The 26,060-nt window shown below is 37.4% G+C and overlaps 1 protein-coding gene across 6 annotated transcripts in view; it reads left to right on the forward strand.

The window, feature by feature from the left end:
• The window catches only part of ATG4C (autophagy related 4C cysteine peptidase), a 101,157-nt gene extending 76,768 nt beyond the window's left edge, over nucleotides 1–24,389 (forward strand). For 4 of the 6 annotated variants that reach the window (XM_005678322.3, XM_005678321.2, XM_005678324.2 and 1 more), the window contains one exon: nucleotides 23,132–24,389. In XM_005678322.3, coding sequence (XP_005678379.1) covers nucleotides 23,132–23,299 — 168 coding nt within the window. In that variant the 3' untranslated portion in view covers nucleotides 23,300–24,389. The remainder of the gene's footprint in view (nucleotides 1–23,131) is intronic. The other 2 variants (XM_005678325.3, XM_018045046.1) reach the window with 1 other exon arrangement.

Here is a 26,060-nt window from a genome sequence, read left to right on the forward strand (position 1 = left end):
GAAGGAAGAAGGTTAAAATGAGAGAGATGTCACATCCAAGTCAAAGTTCTTTATTGTGATGGTGATATTTAATATGGGCCTTAAAGTGTAGGCTTAATTTCTGTTGGCTCAGGGAGAAGGGAGTGTGCTTCAAGCAGAGGAAATAACAAAAGGAAAGGTAGGTAACAGAAAAGAAAAATATAGTTTCTTTAGAAAATGGCAGATAGTCCAATTTGTTAGGGGCCATGGATACATATAGGGCAGGATTTCTATCTTCTAATGGCCTGAATCAGAAGTCTTAGAGATTTGGCCTGGGACCCTTCATTTCTAACAAACCTCCCAAGTAACGTTGTACATCAAATTTGAGAACCGCTGATATACAACTCAAGGTGTAATACTTGATGTTTTTAGATGACAGTAGGACAAATACTCTTAATACTTATATATATGTGTGTATTCATAATGGAAAAGTATAGCTGGCTTATTAAACATGTGATTTCCTCCTTATCATTGACCTGTACAAAACTATTTGAGTCAAAATTCTGAAAAGAGGGACTTCCTTGGTGGTCTAGTGACTAAGACTCTGCACGCTCCCATTGCAGGGGGCTTGAGTTCAATGTCTGATTGGGGAACTAGATCCCATATGCCACACCTAAGACTAAGTGCAGCCAAATAAATTAATTAGTTAAAAAAATAAAATTCTGAAAAGAGAAATGTTCATTAATTGTAATAGAGATGACATGTATAGTGGAAATAAGGAAACACTATAGTAAATAATAAAGGATGAGGCTAGAAAAGGAGGTTGGAATAATATTGTAGAGAGTTTTGAATGCCAGGCTGAAGAAGTTTGTACTTTTACAATATGTTGACATTATTAGACTAGTTTTTAAAAATGTCAAGCATACAGAAATACAGAGGATAACATAATAAATACCCATGTGCTATCATTAAGCTTATGGAAAAGTAAAGCCTTCATATATTATTGAAGTGTATTACCGTTCCCCAGTCTTATTCCCTTATTTCCTTCCAAGTGGCAGCCACTATCCTAAATTAGTGTAAATTAGTATACTTGATATATCCATAAACAAAATATACTGTTTTCTATGTTCTTAAACTTATCATTAATTATATACTTATATAAAAAAGTATATATCCTTTTGCAACTTGCTTTTTCATTTGACTGACTTGGAGATTTTATCTGTTCATGTTGGTCTAGCTGATTCATTTAAACTGTAGGAGAGTAGTACTTTTTACAAATCAGTCACTTCAGTCACTCAGTTGTGTCTGACTCTTTGCGACCCCATGGACTGCAACACCCCAGGCTTCCCTGTCTATCACCAACTCCCGGAATTTGCTCAAACTCATGTCCATCGAGTTGGTGATACCATCCAACCGTCTCGTCCTCTGTTGTCCCCTTCTCCTCCTGCCTTCAGTCTTTCCCAGCATCAGGGTCTTTTCCAATGAGTCAGTTTTTTGCATCAGGTGGCCAAAGTATTGGAGTTTCAGCTTCAGCATCAGTCCTTCCAATGAATATTCAGGACTGATTTCCTTTAGGAATGACCGGTTTGATCTCCTTGCAGTCCAAGGGACTCTCAAGAGTCTTCTCCAACACCACAGTTCAAAAGCATCATTTCTTCAGCAGATTTCTTTACAGTCCAACTCTCACATCCATACATTGTGTTGCTTGGTGCTGCTAAGTCACTTCAGTCATGTGCAACTCTGTGGAACCCCATAGACAGCAGCCCACTAGGCTCCGCCGTCCCTGGGATTTTCCAGGCAAGAACACTGGAGTGGGTTTCCATTTCCTTCTCCAATGCATGAAAGTGAAAAGTGAAAGTGAAGTTGCTCAGTCGTGTCCGACTCTTAGCAACCCCATGGACTGCAGCCTACCAGGCTCCTCTGTCCATGGGATTTTCCAGACAAGAGTACTGGAGTGGGTTGCCATTGCCTTCTCCACATCCATACATGACTACTGGAAAAATCATAGCTTTGACTAAACGAACCTTGTTGGCAAAGTGATGTCTCTGCTTTTTAATATGCTGTCTAGGTTGGTCATAGCATTTCTTCTAAGGAGCAAGCATCTTTTAATTTCATGGCTACAGTCACCATCTGCAGTGATTTTGGAGCCCCAAAAAATAAAGTCTGTCACTGTTTCCATTGTTTCCCCATCTATTTCCCATGAAGTGATGGGGCCAGATGCCATGATCTTTGTTTTTTGAATATTGAGTTTTAAGCCAACTTTTTCACTCCCTCTTTCACTTTCATCAAGAGGCTGTTTGTTTTCCTTTGCTTTCTGCCATAGGGTGGTGTCATCTGTGTATCTGAGGTTATTGATATTTCTCCTGGCAGTCTTGATTCCAGCTTGTGCTTCATCCAGGCTGGCATTTTCCATGATGTACTCTGCATATAAGTTAAATAAACTGGGTGACAATAGATAGCCTTGATGAACTCCTTTCCCAATAAACCAGTCTGTTATATGTAGTTCTAACTGTTGCTTCCTGACCTACATACAGATTTCTCAGGAGGCAGGTCAGGTGGTCTGGTATTCCCATCTCTTTAAGAATTTTCCATTTTGTTATGATCCACACAGTCAAAGGTTTTGGCATAGTCAATAAAGCAGAAGTAGTTGTTTTTCTGGAACTTTCTTGCTTTTCCTGTGAACCAACAGATGTTGGCAATTTGATCTCTGGTTCCTCTGCCTTTTCTAAATCCAGCTTGAATATCTGGAAGTTCACAGTTCAGGTACTGTTGAAGCCTGTCTTGGAGAATTTTGAGCATTACTCAGTATTACATTTTACAATATAATACATTAAAAAAATTTTTTTTCGAATTTTTGAAGTATAGTTGATTTACACTGTTAGGTTAATTTCTGCTGTATTGTATAGTTGTAAATATGTATTCTCAGTTATATGTATATATATTCATTTTCATGTTATTTTCTATTGTTTTATCATGATATCTTGAATATAGTTTCCTATGCTATTCAATAGGACCTTGTTGTTTATTTAAGTATAGATGTTGAATGGCTTTTCATATGCCTATTGGCTGTCTCTATGTCTTCTTTATTTATTTATTTATTTTCTATGTCTTCTTTAAAGAAGTAACTATTTAGGTCTCCTTCCCATTTTTTGATTGGGTGGTTTTTTATTTTTTTAATATGGAGCTGTATGAGATGTTTGTATATTTTAGATATTAATCCGTTGTCAGTTGCATCATTTGCAAATATTTTCTCCCATTCTGTAGGTTGTCTTTTCTTTTTCTTAATGGTTTCCTTTGATGTGCAAAAGTTTGTAAGTTTGTTTAGGTCCCATTTGTTTATTTTTGCTTTTCTCTCTTTTTCCCTGGGAAACTGATCTAAGAAAATACTACTATATTTATGTCCAAGAAGGTTTTGCCTGCCTTTTCTTCCAGGATTTTATGTTGTCATGTCTTATATTTAAGTCTTTTAAGACATTTGGAGTTTATTTTGTACATGGTATGAGGAAGTATTCTAATTTCATTGATTTATAATGAGGCTATCCAGCTTTCCCAACACTACCTGCTGAAGAAACCATCTTTTCCCCATTCTTGCCTCCTTTGTTGTAGATTAATTGACTGTAGCTGTCTGGGTTTATTTCTGGGTTCTTGCTTCTGTTTCATTCATCTATATGTCTTTTTTTTTTTACTTACTTTTTTACTTTTACCCAAGTATCATGCTATTCTGATTACTGTAGCTTTGCAGTATTATCTGAGGTTCTGGGAGAATTTGCCTCTGGTCTTGTTCTTTTTCCTGAGGATTGCTTTTATGGGGTCTCTTGTCGTTCCATATAAATGTTAGGATTATTTGTTCTAGTTCTGTGGTAAATGTCTTGGGTAATTTGATAAGGATTACATTAAGTCTGTCAGTTCCTTTGGGTAGTACACCTATTTTAACCATATTAATTCTTCGAATCCAAGAGTATGCGAGCAGTTGTGTTCTTTATATCTGAGTCTGTTTCTGTTTTGTTTGTTCATTTGTTTAGTTTTATAGATTCCACATGTAAGTGAAATCATGCAGATACTGGTTTTCTCTGACTGACTTATTTCACTTAGTGTGATACCCTCTAGGTCCATGTTGTCTCTAATGGCAAGATTTGATTCTTTTTTTGTGTGACTGAGTAGTATTCAACTGTGTGTGTGTGTGTGTGTGTGTGTAAAACATCTATTTTATTCAGTCATCTATGAGTGGACATCTAGGTTGCCTTCGTATCTTGGCTATTGTAAATAGTGCTGTGATGAATATAGGGGTACCTATATTTTTTTAAATTAGTGTTTTCATTTTCTTTGAGTAAATACCCTTAATTAGAATTGCTGGATTGTGTAGTAGTTTGAGTTTTAGTTTTTTGAGGAACTTCATAACTTTTCCATACTGCCTGCAGCAATTTACATTCCCATCATTAGTGCATGAAGGTACCCTTTTCTCCACATCCTCAATAGCACTTATTTTGTCCTTTTGGTAACAGGCATTCTGATAGATATGTAGTAATAGCTCATTATGGTTTGCTTTGCATCTCCCCAATGATTAGAGAAGATAAGTATCTTTCCATGTGCTTGTTGGGCATCTGTGTGTTACCGTTGGAAAAATGTTTATTTTCATCTTCTGCTCATTTTCTAATCAGGTTGTCTGTATTTTGATATTGAGTTATATGAGTCTTTTTTATATAGTTTGGATTTTAACCCCTTATCAGGCATGTAATTTGCAAATATTTTCTCCCATTTAGTAGATTGTCTTTTAATTTTTTTGATGGTTTCCTTTGCTGTGCAGAAGCTTTTTAGTTTGTTATAGTTCCACTTTTTAAATTTTTGCTTTTGTTGCGTTGGGGTGTTAAAGTTTAAAAAATCATCACCAAGACTCATGTCAAGGAGCTTGCTACCTGTTTTCTTCTAGATGTTTATGGTTTCATTTAAGTCTTTCATCCATTTTCAGTTTATATTTGCATATGGTGTGAGAAAGTAGTCTGATTCTTCTACATGTGGCTGTCCAGTATTCCCAGTACCATTTATTGAAGAGGACTTTTTTTCGGCCATTGTGTATTGTTGTTTCCTTTGTCTTAGATTAATGAAGCATATGAGTTTATTTCTGGGCTCTTTATTCTGTTCCATTGATCTGTTTTTGTGCCAGTACCATACTGATGATTACTATAGCTTTGTAGTATAGTTTGAAATAAGGATGCTTGAAACTTCCAGCTTTGTTCTTCATTCTCAAGAATCTCTCTGGATATTTGGGGTCTTTTGTGATTTCATACAAATTTTAGAATTATTTGTTTCCTTTATGCAAAAAATGCCATTGGCATTTTGATAGAGATTACATTGACTGCAGATTGCTTTCAGTAGTATTTTAATAATATTGAGTCTTCCAGTTCAGTTGTCTGCTTTAGTTTCTTTTGTCATGTTTTCAGAGTATAGGTCTTTCACCTTCTTAGTTAAATTTATTCCTAGGTATATTGTTCTTTTTGATGCAGTTGTAAATGAGATTTTCTTCATTTCTCTTTTTGATAATTTGTTATTAGTGTACAAAAATGCCAAAAAAAGAAAACTGGAAAAACACAAATATTTGGAGGTTAAACAGTGTGCTACTAAACAATCAAGAAGTCAATGAAGATATCAAAGAGAAAGTTTTTTTAAGAACCTTGAGACAAATAAAAATGAGAACACAACTTTCCAGAATCTGTAGACACAGCAAAAGCAGTTCTAAGAGGGAAGTTCATAGTTATAGAGGCCTACCTCAAGAAACAAGAAAAATCTCAAATAAACAATCTAATTTTATATTTCAGGGAACTAGAAAAAAAGAACTAACAAAACCCAAAGTAGTAGAATGCAAGAAATAATAACGATGAGAGCAGAAATAAATGAAAGAGATTTTAAAAGCAATAGAAGAAAGATTAATGAAACTAAATGTTGGTTCTTTGAAATGATAAACAAAATTGACAATGTCCAGCCAGACTCATCAAGATAAGAGAACCCAAATAAATAATATTAGAAATGAAGAGGAAAAATTGCAACCAATACCATAGTAATACAAAAGATTATAAGAGAATACTATGAACAATTATATGTCAACAAATTGGACAACCTAAAGGAAATGGATAAATTTCTATAAACATACAATCTTCTAAGACCAAATCACAAAGAAATAGAAAATCTGAATAGATCAATTGCTAGTAATAAAGTTGAATCATTAAGAAAAAAGAAACTCCCAGCAAAATCTAGTTTCAGATGGCTTAACAGATGAATTCTACCAAACATTTAGAGAAGCATTAATTCCTGTCCTTCTCAAATTATTCCAAAAAATTGAAGAGAAATGAACATTGGCTAGCATTAACCTAATACCAAATCCAGAGAAAGACACTACAAAAAGAGAAAGGGGTGCATATAGGCCAGTATCCCTGATGAACTCCTCAAATAAAACATAGACAGTAAGCCCTTGCTGTTAGTCTTAGCAATGTTTTTTTTTTTTTTTTTTCAATATATCTTCTCGGGCAAGGGCAACAGAAGCAAAAATAAACAAATGAGACCATATTAAACCAAAAAGTTAATGCATAGCAAAACCATCAGCAAAATGAAAAGGCAACCTATGGAATGGGAGAAAATATTTGCAAATGATATATCTGATAAGCGGTTGATATCTAAATATTTAAAGCACTCGTACAACTAAACAGCAAACAAAACAAAAAACTCTATTTAAAAATGGACAGGAGACCTGAATAAACATTTTTCTAAAGAAGACATACGGATGGCTAACAAGCATATGTAAAGATGCTTAACATCACAAATTATCAGGGAAATGCAAAATCACAATAATTTACCATCTTACACACATACACTAGATGGTTAAAATTACAAAGACAATAACAAGGGTTGGTGAAGATGTGGAGAAAAGGAAACTGTCATGCACTGGTGATGGTAATATAAAGTAGTACAGCTGCTATGAGAAATAGCATGAAGATTCCTCAGAAAACTAAAAATAGAACTGCGATACAATCCAGCAATACCACTTCTGGGTATTTATCTGAACAAAATGTAAATCCTAATTTAAGAAGAAATATGTTGACTAACAATATTATGTTAGTTTTGGGTATATAGTGTATTCATTTTTCTTCTTATAATTGATTTCTTGTTTTATACTGTTGTTGGTTATGGTTGAAAATGATGTTTGGTATGATTTTAATCTTCTTAAGTTTATTGAGACTTGTTTTCTGACCTAACATGTGATCTATCTTATAGAACGTTCTATGTGCATTTGAAAAGAATGAGTGTTCTGCTGTTTCTGACTGGAATGTCCTGTATATATTTATATTGAGTCCATCTGGTCTAATGTGTCATTTAAGGCTGATGTTTCTTTGTTGATTTTTCTGTCTGGATGATCTGTCCTTTGATATAAGTGGACTATGAAAGTCCCCTACTATTGTTGTATTGCTGTCTATTTCTTCTTTTATTTACATTAATATTTGCTTTATATATTTTGGTGTTCCTATGTTGGGTGCATGGGCTTCCCAGGTGGCTCATTGGTAAGGAATCCACCTGCCAATGAAGGAGGCTCAGAAATGGGTTCAATCCCTGGTTTGGGAAGATCCCTGGAGGGGGAAATGGCAACCCACCTCCATATTCTTGCTTGGATAGTCCCACGGACAAAGAAGTCTGGTGGGCTACTGTCCTTGGGGTCATGAAGTGTCACATGACTGCGACTGAGTGTGCACACACCATGTTGGTGCTTAAATGTTTGCAAAATGTTGTATCCTCTTATAGGATTGAACCTTTTATTGTTATAATTCTTTGTGTTTTGTTAATAGTTTTTGTTTTAAAGTTTAATTTGTCTAAGTATTGCTATCCTAGCTTTTTTGTTTCCGTTTTCACGGTATATCTTTTTCCATCTCTTCACTTCAATCAGTGTCTTTAGGTTTGAAGTGAGTGTCTTCTAGGCGGCATATGTATTTGCATTCCTTTCTCACTTTCTTTTGTATATTTACTTTTTTTCCTTTGTGCTTACTGTGAGATTCACATATAACATTCTCTGTATATAGCAGTCTCTTTTAAGTTGATAGTAACTTAATTTTGAACACATTCATTTTGACTCCATGTTTGATATTTTTGCTGACATATTTTACATCTTATTATTTTATGTATCCCTTGACTAATTATTGGGCTTCCCTGGTGGCTCAGATGGTAAAGTGTCTGCCTGCAATGTGGGAGACCTGGGTTCGATTCCTGGCTCGGGAAGATCCCCTGGAGAAGGAAATGGCAATCCACTCCAGCACTCTTGCCTGGAAAATCCCATGGATGGAGGAGCCTGATAGGCTACAGTCCATGGGGTCACAAAGAGTCGGATACGACTGAGCAACTTCACTTTGACTAATTATTACATTTTTAAAGTTTTTGTACTGCTTTTGTCTTTTACCATTTGTACTTGCTTTATAAGTGACTGATTTACTACCTTTATCATTTATTTACCTATTCCACTGAGATTTTTACTTTTATATGCTTTCTTAGTAATTAGTGCTTTTCTTTTTAACTTAGAGAAGTCCCTTTAGCATTTTTTGCAGTGTTTTAGTGGTGATAAACTTTTTAGCTTTATTTATTTGTAAAACTCTTAATCTGTCCTTCAATTTTGAACGTTAAGTTTGCTGGGTAGAGAATTCTTAGTTGGCAGTTTTCTCCTCTGTACACTTTGAATATGTCATACCACTCCTTTCCTGGCCTGTGAAGTTTCTGCTGAAAATCTGCTCATAGCATCATGGGCTTTCCCTGGTACAAAATAAATTGCCATTCTCTTTCTGCTTTTAAGATTCTCTTTTTATCCTTAACTTTTACCATTATAATGTGGCTGGTATGTTTTCCTTTGGGTCCATCTTATTTGGAATTCTCTGGGCTTCTTAGACCTGGGTATCTGTGTCCTTTCCCCAATTATGGAAATTTTCAGACATTATTCAAATAACTTTTTGGTCCTTTCTCTCTGTCTTCTCCTTCTGAGATCACTATAATCGAAACAGTATTCTGCTTGATATTGCCCCGAAAGTCCCTCAAGAGATCCTGTCTTCTTTTAATTATTTTTTCATATCGCCACTCTGTCTGGATGTTTTCCATTGCTTTGTCTTCCAGATTGGTGTTTCTGTTTTAAAGCCATTCTGCTCTTGAACCCCTCTAGTGTATTTTTCAGTTGTTGCAACTTCTGTTTGGTACTTTCTTATATTTTCTGTCTTTTTTTGAAATTCTCATTTTGCTCATGTGTTCTTCTCCTGAGATCATAGGCTCTTTATGATCATTGTTTTGAACTCTTTATCAGATAGGTTACTTATCTCTGTTTAATGAAGGTTTTGGGGGAGGGATTTGCTTTGTTCTTTGGTTTGGAACATATTCCTGAGTCTCCTCCTTTTGCCTGTCTGTTTGTCTGTGTGTATTAGCTACAGTGGCTGCCTCTTTCTGAAGGAGTGATCTTATATAGGAGCTGTACCATGTGGCTATATGGGAGTCCTTTGTGTGGGCTGTGTGCCTACCAGATGTGATAGGGCTGAGGCTGCTGTGTGGGGAGGGTTGGGCTCAGGTCCCTTGCCTGGCCTGATTGTGGCTTGGCCATTGTGCAGGGAGGGCAGAACATAAATTGCTTACCTACCCCAGTTGTGGCTCAATGTCTGCATGGTGTAGGTAAGGATTAGTTAAAGTTTTGTATTTGTGAGGGGTGGGTGGAGTTCAAGGCACTTGCCTGGCCCTTTTGTGGGTCAGCTGTTGCATGGGTATGGTGGGGTTGGGGAATCTTGTGCCTCGACTGCTGTGCACCAGGGCAGGACGCAGGGTGCTCACCCATCCTGGCTCTTTTTGGAGTACCACCTGGTTTATTCTTGATATACCTGTGTTGTTTAGAGCATACTGAGACCTGTCAGTGTTTCAAGGGGGGGAACCTCATTTAACACCTAATTTCAGGCTGACGGGGTGCCAGACCCTCAGTTAATTCAGTTCAGTCACTCAGTCGTGTCCAACCCTTTGCGACCCCATGAATTGCAGCACACCAGGCCTCCCTGTCCATCACCAACTCCCAGAGTTCACTCAAACTTACGTCCATCGAGTCGGTGATGCCATCCAGCCATCTCACCCTCTGTTGTCCCCTTCTTCTCCTGCCCCCAATCCCTCCCAGCGTCAGAGTCTTTTCCAATGAGTCAGCTCTTCGTATGAGGTAGCCAAAGTACTGGAGTTTCGGCTTTAGCATCATTCCTTCCAAAGAACACCCAGGACTGATCTCCTTTGGAATGGACTGGTTGGATCTCCTTGCAGTCCAAGGGACTCTCAAGAGTCTTCTCCAACACCGCAGTTCAAAAGCATCAATTCTTCAGTGCTCAGCTTTCTTCACAGTCCAACTCTCACATCCACACATGACTACTGGAAAAACCATAGCCTTGACTAGACAGACCTTTGTTGGCAAAGTAATGTCTCTGCTTTTGAATATACTATCTAGGTTCAGTCAGCAGCTTTTAAAATATGCAGCTAAATGCAGTTTTGGGTCTGGGTCTTGTTCTGATGGGTGGGGCCATGCTCAGTAAATCTTTAATCCAATTTTCTGTTGATGGGCAGGGCTGTGTTCCCTCCCTGTTGTTTGAGCTGAGGCCAAACTACAAAGTGAGAAAGTAAAAGTGAAGTCACCCGAATCTTTGCGGTCCATGGACTGTAGTCTACCTTCTCTGTCCATGGGATTGTCCAGGCAAGAGTACTGGAGTGTGTTGCCATTTCCTTTTCCAGGGGATCTTCCTGACCCAGGGATCAATCCCAGGTCTCCTGCATTGCAGGCAGATGCTTTACCTCTGAGCCGCCAGGGGCCAAACTGTAGTGGAGGTGATGAAGATAATGGCAACCTCCTTCAAGAGGTCCCATGCATGCACTGCTGCACTCAGTGCCCCCCACCCTTCAGCAGTCCACCACCGACCCATGCCTCCGCTGGAGACTCCTGGACACTCACAGGCAAGTCAGGGTCAGTCTCTTGCGCGGACACTGCTTCTTTCTCCTGGATCAGTCTCTCCCATCACGAAGCTTCCATAAGCCTCTTATCCTTATCCATCAGAGGGCAGACAGAATGAAAACCACAATCACAGAAAACTAACCCCAAACTGATCACATGGACCACAGCCTTGTCTAACTCAATGAAACTAAGCCATGCCCTGTAGGGCCACCCAAGACAGACGGGTTATGGTGGAAAGTTCTGACAAAATGAGTCCGCTGGAGAAGGGAATGGCAAACCACTTCAGTATTCTTGCCTTGAGAACCCCATGAACAGTATGAAAAGGCGAAAAGATAAGACACTGAAAGATGAACTCCCCAGGTCAGTAAGTGCCCCATATGCTACCGGAGATCAGTGGAGAAACAACTCCAGAAAGAATGAAGAGATGGAGTGAAAGCAAAAACAACATCCAGTTGTAGATGTGACTGGTGATAGAAGCAAGGTCCGATGCAATAAAGAGCAATATTGCATAGGAACCTAGAATGTTAGGTCCATGAATTAAAGCAAACTGGAAGTGGTCAAACAGGAGATGGCAGGAGTGAACATTGACATTTTAGGAATCAGTGAACTAAAATGGACTGAAATGGCTGAATTTAACTCAGATGACTGTTATATCTACTAGTATGGGCAATAATCGCTTAGAAGAAATGAAGGAGCCATCATCGTCAACAAGAGAGTCCAAAATGCAGTTCTTGGATGCAGTCTCAAAAACAACAGAATGTCTGTTCGTTTCCAAGGCAAACCATTCAATATCACAGTAATCCAAGTCTATGCCCTGACCAGTAATGCTGAAGAAGCTGAAGCTGAATGGGTCTGTGAAGACCTACAAGACCTTCTAGAACTAACACCCCAAAAAGATGTCCTTTTCATTATAGGGGACTGGAATGCAAAAGTAGGAAGTCAAGAGATACCTGGAGTAACAGGCAAATTTGGCCTTGAGGTACAAAATGAAGCAGGTCAAAGGCTAATAGAGTTTTGCCAAGAAAATGCACTGGTCATAGCAAACACCCTCTTCCAACAACACAAGAAAGACTTAACACATGGACATCACCAGGTGGTTGATACCAAAATCAGATTGATTATATTCTTTGCAGCCAAAGATGGGGAAGCTCTATACAGTCAGCAAAAACAAGACCAGGAGCTGACTGTGGCTCAGATCATGAACTTCTTGCTGCCAAATTCAGACTTAAATTGAAGAAAGTGGGGAAAACCACTAGACCATTCAGGTATGACCTAAATCAAATCCGTTAGGATTATACAGTGGGAGTGACACATAGATTCAAGGGTTTAGATCTGATAGAGTGCCTAAAGAACTATGGACGGAGGTTCATGACATTGTACAGGAGGCAGTGATCAAGACCAACCCCAAGAAAAAGAAATGCAGAAAGGCAAAATGGTTGTCTGAGGAGGCCTTGCAAATAACTGAGAAAAGAAGAGAAGCTAAAGGCAAAGGAGAAAAAGAAAGATATGCCCGTTTGAATGCAGAGTTCCAACGCATAGCAAGGAGAGACAAGAAAGCCTTCCTCAGTGATCAGTATAAAGAAATGGAGGAAAACAACAGAATGAGAAAGACTAGATATATCTTCAAGAAAATTAGAGGTACCAGGGAAGCATTTCATGCAAAGTGAAAGTGAAGTGGCTCAGTCGTGTCTAACTCTTTGCGACCTGTGGACTGTAGCCCACCAAGCTCCTCCCTCCATGGGATTCTCCAGGCAAGAATACTGGAGTGGGTTGCCATTTCCTTCTCCAGGGGATCTTTCTGACCCAGGGATCGAACCCAGGTCTCCCACATTGCAGGCAGACGCTTTAACCTCTGCACCACCAGGGAAGCCCTTAAATACAAGAATACAGTCTCTCAGAAAACCTCCCATAGAGACACAGAACTTCAGATCCAAGTACTAACATCAAAGATTTCAAGGGAGGAAAGGAAGCCAGGTTGAAAGAAGAAGGGAGAGGATGGGCGAAAGGGGTGGCCTTACAGATGTCTCCTGCCACCTACAGATACCCAGGCGTTATGGGACTTTTCCCTGGGCCTCCAGAGAAGGGAGGACTGGAACTCAGCCCTAACCAGAAATCAGACCAGACCAGAACCAGAATTCGAGTTCTCTGCCAAGAGACGATGATCAGTGATGATTTGCATGAAATCTGATGATTTCATGCAAAGATGGGCTCAATAAAGGTCAGAAATGGTATGGACCTAACAGAAGCAGAAGATATTAAGAGGTGGCAAGAATACACAGAAGGATTATCAAAAAAAGATCTTCATGACCCAGATAACCATGATGGTGTAATCATTTACCTAGAGTCAGACATCCTGGAATATGAAGTCAAGTGGGCCTTAGGAAGCATCACGACAAACAAAGCTAGTGAAGGTATGGAATTCCAGTTGAGCTGTTTCAAATCCTGAAAGATGATGCTATGGAAGTGCTGCATTCAGTATGCCAGCAAATTTGGAAAACTCAGCAACGTCCCCAGAACTGGAAATGGTCAGTTTTCATTCCAATCCCAAAGAAAGGCAATGCCAAAGAATGTTCAAACTACTGCACAATTGTACTTATCTCACATGCTAGCAAAGTAATGCCCAAAATCCTCCAAGGCAGGCTTCAACAATACATGAACTGTGAACTTCCAGATGTTCAAGCTGGATTTAGAAAAGGCAGAGGAACCAGAGATCAAATTGCCAACATCCATTGGATCATTGAAAAAGCAAGAGACTTCCAGAAAAACATCTACTTCTGCTTTATTGATTATGTCAAAGCCTTTGACTGTGTGGATCACAACAAACTGTGAAAATTTTTTAAAGAGATGGAAATGTCAGACCACCTGATCTGCCTCCTGAGAAATCTGTATGCTGGTTAAAAAGCAACAGTTAGAACTGGACATGGAACAACAGACTGGTTCTAAATTGGGAAAGGAGTACATCAGGGCTGTATACTGTCACCCTGCTTATTTAACTTATATGCAGAGTACATCATGTGAAATGCCAGCCTGGATGAAGCACAAGCTGGAATCAAGATTGAGGGGATCAATATCAGTAACCTCAGATGCACAGATGACACCACCTTTTGGCAGAAAGCAAAGAAGTAAAGAGCCTCTTGATGAAAGTGAAAGAGGAGTGAAAAAGTTGGCTTAAAACTTAACATTCAGAAAACTAAGATAATGGCATCTGGTCCCATCATTTCATGGGAAATAGATGGAGAAACAGTGGAAACAGTGACAGACTTTATTCTTTTAGGCTCCAAAATCACTGCAAATGGTGACTGCAGCCATGAAATTAAAAGACGCTTGCTCCTTGGAAGAAAAGTTATGGCCAACCTAGACAGCATATTAATAAGCAGAGACATTACTTTGCCAACAAAGGTCTGTCTAATCAAAGCTATGGTTTTTCCAGTAGTCATGGATGGATGTGAGAGTCGGACTATAAAGAAAGCTGAGTGCCAGAGAATTGATGCTTTTGAACTGTGGTGTTAGAGAAGACTCTTGAGAGTCCCTTGGACTGCAAGGTGATCCAACCAGTCCATCCTAAAGGAAATCAGTCCTGGGTGTTCATTGGAAAGACTGATGCTGAAGCTGAAACTCCAATACTTTGGCCACCTGATGCAAAGAGCTGACTCATTTGAAAAGACCCTGATGCTGGGAAAGATTGAAGGCAGGAGGAGAAGGGGACGACAGAGAATGAGATGTTTGGATGGCATCACCGACTTGATGGACATGTATTTGAGCAAGCTCTGGGAGTTGGTGATGGACAGGGAAGCCTGGTGTGCTGCAGTCCATGGGGTTGCAAAGAGTCAGACATAACTAAGCAACTGAATGGATGCAGTTTTGTAGGGCCATAGTCAGTAACTGCTGGACTCCAGACCAGGAGATTTGATGGTGTCCCCTGGATGACAATTACAAAAAGGGGGGCCCTTGACAGTGTTTAAGCTCCATCATGGGGAGTCTTGCTGCACTGTAGTGAGGCTATAGGAGTGCTCAGGGATGGTGTCTCCCTGCCTAATGTCCCTGGGAGTGCCTCCTTTGCCTATATATTTGAGGATTACTAAAGCCTGTCCCTTGGGATGAAGCTCTAGCTAAGTAAATAGGCCTTTTTACAGGAAGACAGGGTAGTGTTCAGTCTCCTCTCTATGTAGTACCCTGGTGGTGGTGACCTGTGCAGAACTGTGTGCGTGTGTGTTAGTCGCTCAGTTGTGTCCACCTCTTTGCGACCCCATGAACTGTCACCCACGAGGCTCCTGTGTCCATGGAATTCTCCAGGCAAGTGTACTAGGGTGGATTTCCATTCCCTTCTCTAGAGGATCTTCTCGACCTAGGGATCAAACCCTGGTCTCCTGCATTGCAAGCAGATTTTTATACTGTTTGAGCTACAAGGAAGTGTCTAGTAATATTTATTTCCTTGAAGCCTGTTTTTTTGTGTTTTATTGTCATATAATTTAACCCTATACACATTTTAAATTCCACATGGTGTTATTTTTTAAATAGTCAGTGTTATCCTTTGTGATGCCCTTCAATCTTTCCTGTATTACTTTATTTTCCTCTGGGATTGTTTTACTTCTTTCTGAAAAATTCCTTTACTGTTTCTTTTGTGCTATTTGCTGATGATAAATTCACTCAGTTCTTGTTTAATACATTTTATTTTGTCTTTATTAAAAATTGGAATAATTCCATCCTTATAGAAACGTTGTAAATATAATACAAATAATTTTTTTTCTGAGCTGTTTGAAAGTTACCGACATGATGCCCCATACTCTTGAATAATTGTGCAGTTCCTACGTTCTCTTATCTGCTACTGTGAAAGTGAAAGTGTTAGTCACTCAATCATATCTGACTCTTTCTGACCCCATTGACTAGCCACCAGGCTCCTCTGTCCATGGAATTCTCCAGGTAAAAATACTGGAGTAGGTTGCTGTTTCCTTCTCCAGGGGATCTTCCTGACCCAGAAATTGAACCCAGGTCTCCTGCTTTGCAGGCAGATTCTTCACTCACTGAGCCACTGACCAAACAACAGCAGCAACGACATAATGTTGCTCACTAATCACATGGTATACTATGATCACATTTCTTTTCTCTAAATTTTATTTTCTTGGAGTAAATACTACCTCTCCCCTTTTTATTTCCTTGGCACGTACTGAGTTGTCGTTTGTTGTTGTTTAGTCACTAAGTCGTGACCGACTCTTTGTGACCCCATGGGCTGTAGCCCATCAGGCTCCTCTGTCTGTGGGATTTCCCAGGCAAGAATTCTGAAGTGGGTTCCCATTTCCTTGTCCAGGGGATATTCCTGGTCCAGGATTGAACCCATGTCTCCTGCATTGTAGATTAATTGTTTTTTTACCACTGGGCCACCTGGGAGTCCCATACTGAATGATATTTCCTTTAATTTTTTACTCATATCTGTCAAGTACCTAGCAGCAAATTTTTCATGAATATAAATGTAAGAAAATATATCATTTTCTTCTTTCCTTCTTTTTTCTGGAGACTTTTCTCTCTTAGTTTTCTCTTGACTGCAGTCTTCTTTCTTCTCTAGACTTGACGCAGAATTGTCTGTTTGGAACTTCCTAATGCTGCCTTTCTCCATTGGATCCCCTATCTTCTGAATCTTTATTTAGTTTAATCCCTTGTTTTGCTGAAGCATGGGCTTCCCTGATAGCTCAGTTAGTAAAGAATCCGCCTGCACTGCAGGAGACCTCAGTTTGATTCCTGGGTTGGGAAGATCCGCTAGAGAAGGGATAGGCTACCCACTCCAGTATTCTTGGGCTTCCTTTGTGGCTCAGCTGTTAAAGAGTCTGTCTGCAATGTGGGAGACCTGGGTTCGATCCCTGGGTTGGGAAGATCCCCTGGAGAAGGGAAAGGCTACCCACTCCAGTATTCTGGCTTGGAGAATTCCATGGATAGTCCATGGGGTCACAAAGAGTCGGACACGACTGGGCAACTTTCACTTTCATTTTGCTGAAGCATAGTTTCTAGTATGAAAGCATACTTTCAAAGAAAAGTATGAGTAGATGATAAAGTTTTTGAATTCTTGCATGTCTGACCATCTTTATCTTTTCATTTATTGATATTATATAGAATTCTAGAATGGAATAATCCCCTGCCTCCTGCCCCACCAAACGTTAGAGACATTGCTCTGCTCCCTTCTTTAGCATCCAGTGTTGCTGTTGAGAAGCTTAATGTCACTGTGGATTATTTTCCTCTGAATGTAAACATTTTTTCCTTTCTGAAAGTTTTCAGATTTGAATCCTGACTCCACCATCTCATGACTGTATACTTCTGGCCTCACTGGTTAACCTCTCTGTGCATCAATGTTCTCATGGAATGAAAATAATAATAGCTACCTCTCAGTAGCATCATTATGAAGATTAAATGATTACTAGATTAGTACTCTGTAGGTACTATATAATGTGTTAGCTATTACTAATTATCCTTAGTATTCTAAAACTTCATTGTGTGTCCTGGTTTATTCCTTTTCCTTGATTGTTTCCTTCCAGTCTGAGAATAAAATTTTTTAAAAATAGATATAACATTATTTCCTATCTTTTGTTTTTCTTCATTCTTTCTTTCTGGAATTTTTATTATATGGTTGTTGGACCCTCTGAATTGTCCTCTGATTTTCCTGTATTTTTTTCCTTTTATTTTCTTTGTCTTTATCTTTTTGTATTAGGGGATTTTCTCCATCTTTTAATGCTTTTGTTCTCAAATTTCAATCATGATATTTACATTTCTAGGAGTTATTTATATTTTTCTATTACTCATTCTTCATAGCATTCTTTCATTTTTTAATGGGTATATTACCTTCTCTTCTCCCCCAAGGAAATTAATTATAGTAATTTTGAAATTTTTCTCCATTTCCTTTGCTTTTTATGTTCCCTTCCTTTTAGATCCTTTTTTATTTGGTTGGTTTTCTATTTTTTGTTTTAATCTTCCAATTTTCCATTTGATGCTTTCCTCCAAATGACTGGTGATCTTCTGTGTCTGTTTATACTTGAAAGTGGGGCACTAAAGAGCTGAGTAGATGTTCCCTGTGTTTGAGTATGGCTTTTTAGCTGGTGACCTTCATACTAAGGTGATCAGGTGATGAGCCTTACATTTTACTAGGTGACCCCCAAATGTTATTAAGTGGTAATCTTTTCTCTAGGGCTGTTTTATTTTTTCAGAGAAAAAATCTTCCATCTCTCTGTAGAATGTATGTTGCCTCTCTGTGCTCCCAGAGCAGGAAGTGAAGAATGCTGAGGCCCCTATGGTTTAGTATTTTAGACTGTCACTTACCCCTCAACTTTTGTATTCATCGCTCAGCTGGGTGTATTAGAGTACATGTATTTATTTGATTTTTCTAATATGAGTCTTTATTTTCTTGTATGTAGATGGTTAGTTCCTGGTGGCTCAGATGGTAAAGAATCTGTCTGCAGTGCGGAAGACCTGGGTTTGATCCCTGGGTTGGGAAGGTCCCCTGGAGGAGGACATGGCAACCCACTCCAGTATTCTTGCCTTGGGAATCCCCATGGACAGAGGAGCCTGGCAGGCTGCAGTTCATGGGGTCGCAAAGAGTCAGACACGACTGAGTGACTGAACATAGTAAGGGCTAAAAGTTCAACTACAGGGATTTAAGGAAATGGCAACCCACTCCAGTGTTCTTGCCTGGAGAATCCCAGGGACGGCGGAGCCTGGTGGGCTGCCGTCTGAGGTCGCACAGAGTCGGACATGACTGAAGCGACTTAGCAGCAGCAGCAGCAGTGAGGGAACAGAATGGAATTATCATCACATACACATTTAACTTACTTCAGTTCAATGATAAGTATTTGTCCATGTGTACTTTTTATTTCATATTGTGCATTGCTGTATACCACACTATACTGTACACTTATACATGTTACTAAACATGGTTGTATACACAGAATTATGCATAACACCCTTTAAATAATTTAAAGACTTTTTGAAGGTAATATTTTACTATATTTGATTTTCACATTAAGACCTGATTTAGAACCTAACCCCTACATAATATTTACCTCCATCATGGTCAGCATGGATCACATAGGTACAGACTGCTGTGTGCTGGGTCTGATTTGACATGTGTGGTGGCAGAGACTTGCAGAAAAGGTTCTGGGGCTGGGAGAAGGAGTCATCTGGTTCTCATTCTGTTCTTACTTTACAACTGCTAGCTTTATGATGGAAGAAATTACTTGATTTTTGTCCTCTAGGTTTTTCCTTTGTAAATTCTGAAACCCATTAACTTAGGACATAGGAAAAATTATATAAAATATTTGACCTCTTAAAAAGACATTTATGATTTGCCTTTTTGACAATCAAGCCTCTTCAGTGTATCTTTAGCTGTCTTATTAAACTAGAACAGAAGACTTGCCTGTTCTAAACTTATTGTTGAGTAAACTACTGAACTGCTTTAGAAATATAGCTATGGGATAGTAAATCCAGTTAGCTTAAGTTAAAAAAAAAAACAAAAAACCAGAAACTTGGTTTTCTCCTCACTGTATAAGAAATACATATTAGAAATTTTGGAAGATAAAAGTATAAAAAAATCACCATTAAGTCTTTCATTCAGAGATAACTGTTAATATTTTGTTGTATTTTCTTTAAACTTCTTAAAGTACGTGTTTAAAATTATTTTAACAAAACTGAGATTAAACTCTATATCTAGTGTTATATGCTGTTTTTCCTTTACCATTATATAATAGTTATTTCTCAAGTTATTAAATAACTTTCATTATCTTTATTTTGTATATTATCTCAATTGATATACCCAAGTCATATAGGTAACCTAATATGGAATTTTTTTGGTATAGATTTTATATTATCCATTGTGGAGGGACCTTAATGTTTTGACAGTGCATCCTATTTTGTAGTAAAAAAAGAAAACTAAACTCTTCCCTTCTCATAGATGTTCAAATCAATGATTATTCTTTAAAAAAATCTTAAAAATTCTTGATATGGTACTTAGAACTTTGAAAGGCTTGTTGATAAGGCAGTGTCTCAGTAATTCATTTTCAGTTTATCTCTTTTTGCTGTTGCTGTTATGTCATCTTGGAAAAACAGTTTAAATCCTTTGGGTCTCAATTTTTCCATTTATAAAATGAGAATAAGCTAGATCATTTAAATCTCCATTGGCGTTTTTAGTTTTATTTGTCCTAAATTTACTTCTTCCTATCATATCATGTTTATGTTTGTTAGATTATCACTTAACATTGCTCAACTTAACTGTGTGTGTGTGTGTATGTAAAAATGCATTGTGTGTGTCTGTGTATATATAGAGAGAATCACACAGTATGTAGTGTATATAGTAATTTTCTCCTGTCTGGGTGTACCACAGTTTATCCACTCATCTATTGAAGGACATCTTTGTTGTTTCCAAGTTTTGGCAATTATGGATAAAGCCACCAAAAACATTGTGTGCAAGTTTTTTTATGGTATAAGATTTAAACTTATCTAAATAAATCGAATTTTCATTTACACATTTTTTTCAATTTATTTTTCATCTTCTAGTCTTTAAAAATGTTTAAATGTAGAAAAGTTAGAAAATATAATTCTCAAAGCCTGAATCAATATGTATATATAATGAGGCCTTATAAAATTTTATTAATTTTAGGATGCTATCAGTTTTATACCATAATTGTGTGTCACTGAAGAACAAAGAAAACAACCCATGATAAGGAAAAAAGGACCCAATTAAAAAGCTAGGACACTGAAAGGCTACAACCTAAGTAAAAATAAAATTAAAAGGGAAATAAAGTTTCCCACAGAAAAGGGCAGATAAGAAACTTTCACTTCTCAACCTTGGCACTGAGTGGAGGGAGTTAAAAAGAACTTCCCTGAGAATTTGAACTGTAAGCCAGTACTGATACAGGTTTTCAGTCTGAATTCATGCTACAGTATTGTCCAAAACCGAAGAAGGCAATGTCAACCCACTCCAGTCCTCTTGCCTGGAAAATCCCATGAACGGAGGAGCCTGGTAGGCTGCAGTCCATGGGGTTGCTAAGAGTCAGACACGACTGAGCGACTTCCCTTTCACTTTTCACTTTCATGCATTGGAGAAGGAAATGGCAACCCACTCTAGTATTCTTGCCTGGAGAATCCCAGGGACAGAGGAGCCTAGTGGGCTGCCGTCTATGGGGTCGCACAGAGTCAGACACAACTGAAGCGACTTAGCAGCAGCAGCAGTAAGGCCTTATATTGCAAGTGGGTTTGCAAAAGTAGGTGCATTTTATAATTAAAGGACTGGGAGTTCCTTTCTAACATTTTGCCTTGGGGCACAGATTTGAATTTTAGTTAATGTACAACTAATAAACCTAAATGACTTAATTCTTGATTTTGAAAGAAAAGATGAAGAGATGATAATGTTAGCTCTGTTATGTTGAATTAAAAATGATGCAATGATACCTGCCTATTAGATACTCGACTTTTACAAGTGACATTAAATGAATATAAAATGATAACAATTTTGGCTTGTATTCCAACCATTGGCTGGAGGTGAAAGATGCCTGATCAGATGCCAGCTCCCTCTGTCTCTTTTTCATTTCCATATTTTTGCCCTTCTCTCTCCCATTTTTTTAGAATATAAATTAAATTTGGGAATAAAAAGTAGGAGCACAATATGAATTTATAGGGTCAGATTTTCATCACATCTGGCTTTTTAAGTGCTTGATTGTTTTTAAATGGTTCATTTTCACTGTTAGAAAATGTATTTCATTAACTGTCTCATTGAAATATTTTAAATTTAACATTGTATCGTATCCTAGGGCTACGTATTTATTTTAGCCTTGTTTCAGGAGAATCTGTAAATGTAATATATAAGAATTTGATGAGCCTTCATTTGGATATCAACATTTGAGAGAATTTAGTTTTTGCTCCTAAAATTATCCTTAAACAAGTTATATTTAATTGATCATGATTAATGATGTATAAATGCTATTGATATTTTTTCAGCATTCTTTGTAACCCACATAAATTTTTCAGAACCCTTCTTATAAGCCCTGATTACCTATAGAAATGTTTATTTCTATAAAAACATTCTTCACTCAAAAATTTTTATTCACTTCTAAATTAAAATTGTTTTAGTATTTAAATAGACTGTTTAACAGAAAGACTTAAATGGTTTAGAATGAGTTAATTGGCTTGTCAGTGAATCCCAAATTGACAGAGGCTATATAAAGATTGTTGGTGTTCCCACAAAATTCCAGGTATTACTTATTTTACTTCCATATTGTATAATATAACTTTAGAAGGTAATATGTAAAGTATGGATTATTGCAGTATATACAAACACTGTTTTTGTATTGACTAGATTATTGCAGAAATATATTTTTTTAAATGGAAGTCTTTGAAAAGACCAAACTTATATTTTGGTCTTTTAAATAAAACTTGTTTATTAAAAAAAATAACTTTTCATTGCTGCTTGTCATCCTAACTTTTCTCTGAGGTAAGGAGATTGGATATCTTTTGCCCACTTTTATAAATGAGGTATGGGGAGGGAGGTGGGAGGGGGGTTCAGGATGGGGAACATGTGTACACCTGTGGCAGATTCATGTTGATGTATGGCAAAACCAATACAATATTGTAAAGTAATTAGCCTCCAATTAAAATAAATAAATTTATATTTTTTAAAAAAAGAAAAAAATAAAAATAAAAAACGAATACCTAAAAAAAAAAATAGATGAGGTAGAGTGATTTTTCAAAAGTCACATCAAAGTAAGTTGTAGAATTGAGATTAGAGTGGATCTTTTTGACTTAGTTTAATTTTTTTTCTGCGTTATGGTACTAAACAGTCATTCACAGTATTTTGCCATAATCAGTGATACCGTTTTGTTTCACTGTCTGTTACAGAAGATAAATCTTAACTCACTAGTAGCTCTTCAAACAGTGTGACCAGAAGACTTTACTTTGGGGGCTTGGGGTAGGAATGATAATATACTTAATTTTTGATGGTCTAATCCTAATGAGGAAGTAGGTATTTAGCTGTAAATAAACTATATAGTAAGTACTGGTCAACTTTTGCCTTTTTAGCCAGAACAGTAAAGCAGTAGCACTGGATAAATATAAATGGGAGAAGCTAACAGGAGCAGTTCAGGGCTAGAACTTTAGATTTCATCATGTGGTCCTACTGTGCGCTATTGCATCCAATAAGGGATTCTTCTGTGCTTTCTGTTACAGATGCTGAAAATTTCTTCTAAGGAGAAATATCCCTTATTTACTTTTGTAAATGGTCATTCCAGAGACTATGATTTTACATCTACTACAACCAGTGAAGAAGACCTTTTCTCAGAGGATGAAAAGAAAAGAATAAAAAGATTTAGCACAGAAGAGTTTGTCTTGCTGTAAAGATTAGCACATTTGTGCTTGATAAGAAGAAATCCTTTGAAGGTGGAAAAATGAAGAGAAACAAGTACATTTAAAACTGGTTTATATTCACTAGTATCTTTATTTTATATGTTCTTTTAAACAAAAGAGCAGTGGAAAATATACACATTTTAAAGATATTTTTCTGAAAGAGAAATGATTTACCGAATCCTGATTTCTAATAAATATTAAGTGATTCTGACCACATTCCTATTTCCTTGAAGTTCTCCTAATGATAAATCTACCTTAACTGCAAGTCTTTCAGTCTTCAAATTCTTCCACTGGGATCCACGATTCTCCTGAAGGTTTTGTGCTGTTGGGCCCCCCAAATGGCATCACCCAATAGTTTCAAAAGCTTCAGTTTATACTAATCACCAGAAGACCAGAGAATGAATCTTAAGTGCTGCCTAAGCCCCCTGCTATTAATGCAACCAAAGGACACTTTTGGATGTATCTTGATATATTAAATAGTAATTTTTAGCTGTGATATGATACAATTATATGAGAATTTTGAGTTAAGTTAATACTTAACAGTATGATTCTATAACGGTTCCTTATTTTGCCTGCTGTTAGCCTTCTCTGAGGAATAAAGGTAAAGTATTGGTTTCCCCACAGATTTGAAGGTTATATTTTTAATAATAACTACATCTAATCAAAGCAGATAAAGGCAAAATTGTTTGTTTCCCTTTTCAAAAATGAAATTTATGGAAACTTGACTTATGATACAGTTCTGAAATCTAAAGATAAGTACCAAGAAAGCTGCCACTAGATGTTCTCTATGTGATTTTTGCTATTTGTGTAAATCAATGTAGTGGTATTTAGAACTGAGACCATCTATAAGGTAAATCTGCCTTAAGTGTATTATGTATTATTAAAGGCAAATTTGTAATAATAAAAATATGAGTTACTATTGAGTCAGGTTTATAAAGTAAGTACTTTAATAAAGACATAAGAACATAAAATGCCTTTGTTTTGGTTTTAATGGGATTATTTTAATCCTTTCACTTGAAAAATCATTGTCTCAAATGAATCTTGTTTATTTATCATGAAGGCAAATACTGTTGCTTTGAAAGCAAAATATTAACTTATTTTATGAAGCTTCCATGTTTTAGTGTGAAAAGGTGACTCATAAAGACATACAATTCTGTATCATTTAAACTCATTGATTTTTTTTTTTCCATCAGGAAGCCTGTTGGTTAGGTTTAGAGCTGCATCCAAAACTGAAACAGAGAGTGGGCAGATAGACTGCTTTGGTATGCCCGATGAGGGAGACCAGGTTTGGCATTTCCCAGTGAAGATAGTTATTGAATTGAAAAAACAATCAGAAATCTAAAATTTTCCTTTATCCTAGGTGAAATCTGGACAAGTTAAGTCTAGTATTGATTTTCCTAGTATGCAAAAGTAGTATAGGTACAAGAAGCCAGTGGTACACCCAATTTTATACAATGCAGCTTTATACACGATTTTATATACCACAGTTCCTTCATCTAAAGTATTGCAGTTGGTTATTCCTACATACCTGCAGTAGTCACAGGATTCTATCAATATAAGAAACACATCAGATGAGAGCACCGTATCTTCAAGTGAATCAGAACTGATTGTAAGTGTCCTCTTAGAATAACTATATACAAGCTTAGAATCAGAGGATAGCATTCTGTTATTGTCACAGCATCTTTGGGGATCATTTTTAAGTAGGAATTGGAATGAGACAAAATTACCCCTGGACAAAGTTGAGGTGAGAGGAGGCAGAAACTTCCTTTACGTTGAGGACACTCAGAATATTGCACAGACAAGACAGGTTTTAAAACACAATCATTCCCATGTCTGAGAATAAATGGTTAGGATCAGCAATTATCAGAATAATATATGCATAAAAAGCATTCAACCAATATGTACGAATGAATGCATGCGTTCTTGGCAGTTAAGAGATAGACTGGTGGATAGATCTTACTTGTTAATAATAGGAAAATCAGCTTTAGCCAAGGACCAGCCAAAAGTTGGGCTAATCTTTTATTGGAAAGGCAGCAACAAGACTACGTTGTTAGAATAGATGTTTCAGGCTTTGAACACAGATTTCATTTCAAGTTCTGACAGCCAGTAAACTCAGTAAAGCTATTGGATGATCTCTTTCAGCCTGGAATAAAAGGAAAGTAAAAAAGGACAAAATTCTAAGATGGGTGTTCTGTTAGAATTATGACAGAAGGATCCTCCATTTGGACCTCAGTATTAAGATACTAGATTTTACCATTAACATTTCAGAAATGAATTTTTAAAATATTTGATGTGACTTTTTGGTGGTGAAGGTTTCTTTACTCTCTTCTTCATAAAATTTGACACTTTGAATCCCCTTTTGTCAGTGTATTAACTGGCAACAGGCAATCTTGAGAGTCATCATTTGTTGAATGACTGAATGGAAAGATCCTTTATAGTGTAAGTCTATCCAAAAGAATTTCCCTGAGGTATCCATTTTTCTGATTTTACATTAAACCAACCCCATTAAATTTGTATTAGTGAGAAGACAACTTCAGAGAATTAAAATTTAGGTCACTTTTCTATTCTGTTAACCTGTGTGCTTAGTCGCTTCAGTTGTGTCCAACTCTTTGGGACCCCATGTACTATAGCCTGCCAGGCTCTTCTGTCCATGGCGATTCTCCAGGCAAGAATACTGGAGTGGGTTGCCATACCCTCCTTCAGGGGAACTTTCAGACCCAGGGATTGAACCCAGGTCTTCTGCCTTGCAGGC

The sequence above is a fragment of the Capra hircus genome, chromosome 3, assembly GCF_001704415.2.
Source record: "Capra hircus breed San Clemente chromosome 3, ASM170441v1, whole genome shotgun sequence".
Lineage (NCBI taxonomy): Eukaryota > Metazoa > Chordata > Mammalia > Artiodactyla > Bovidae > Capra > Capra hircus.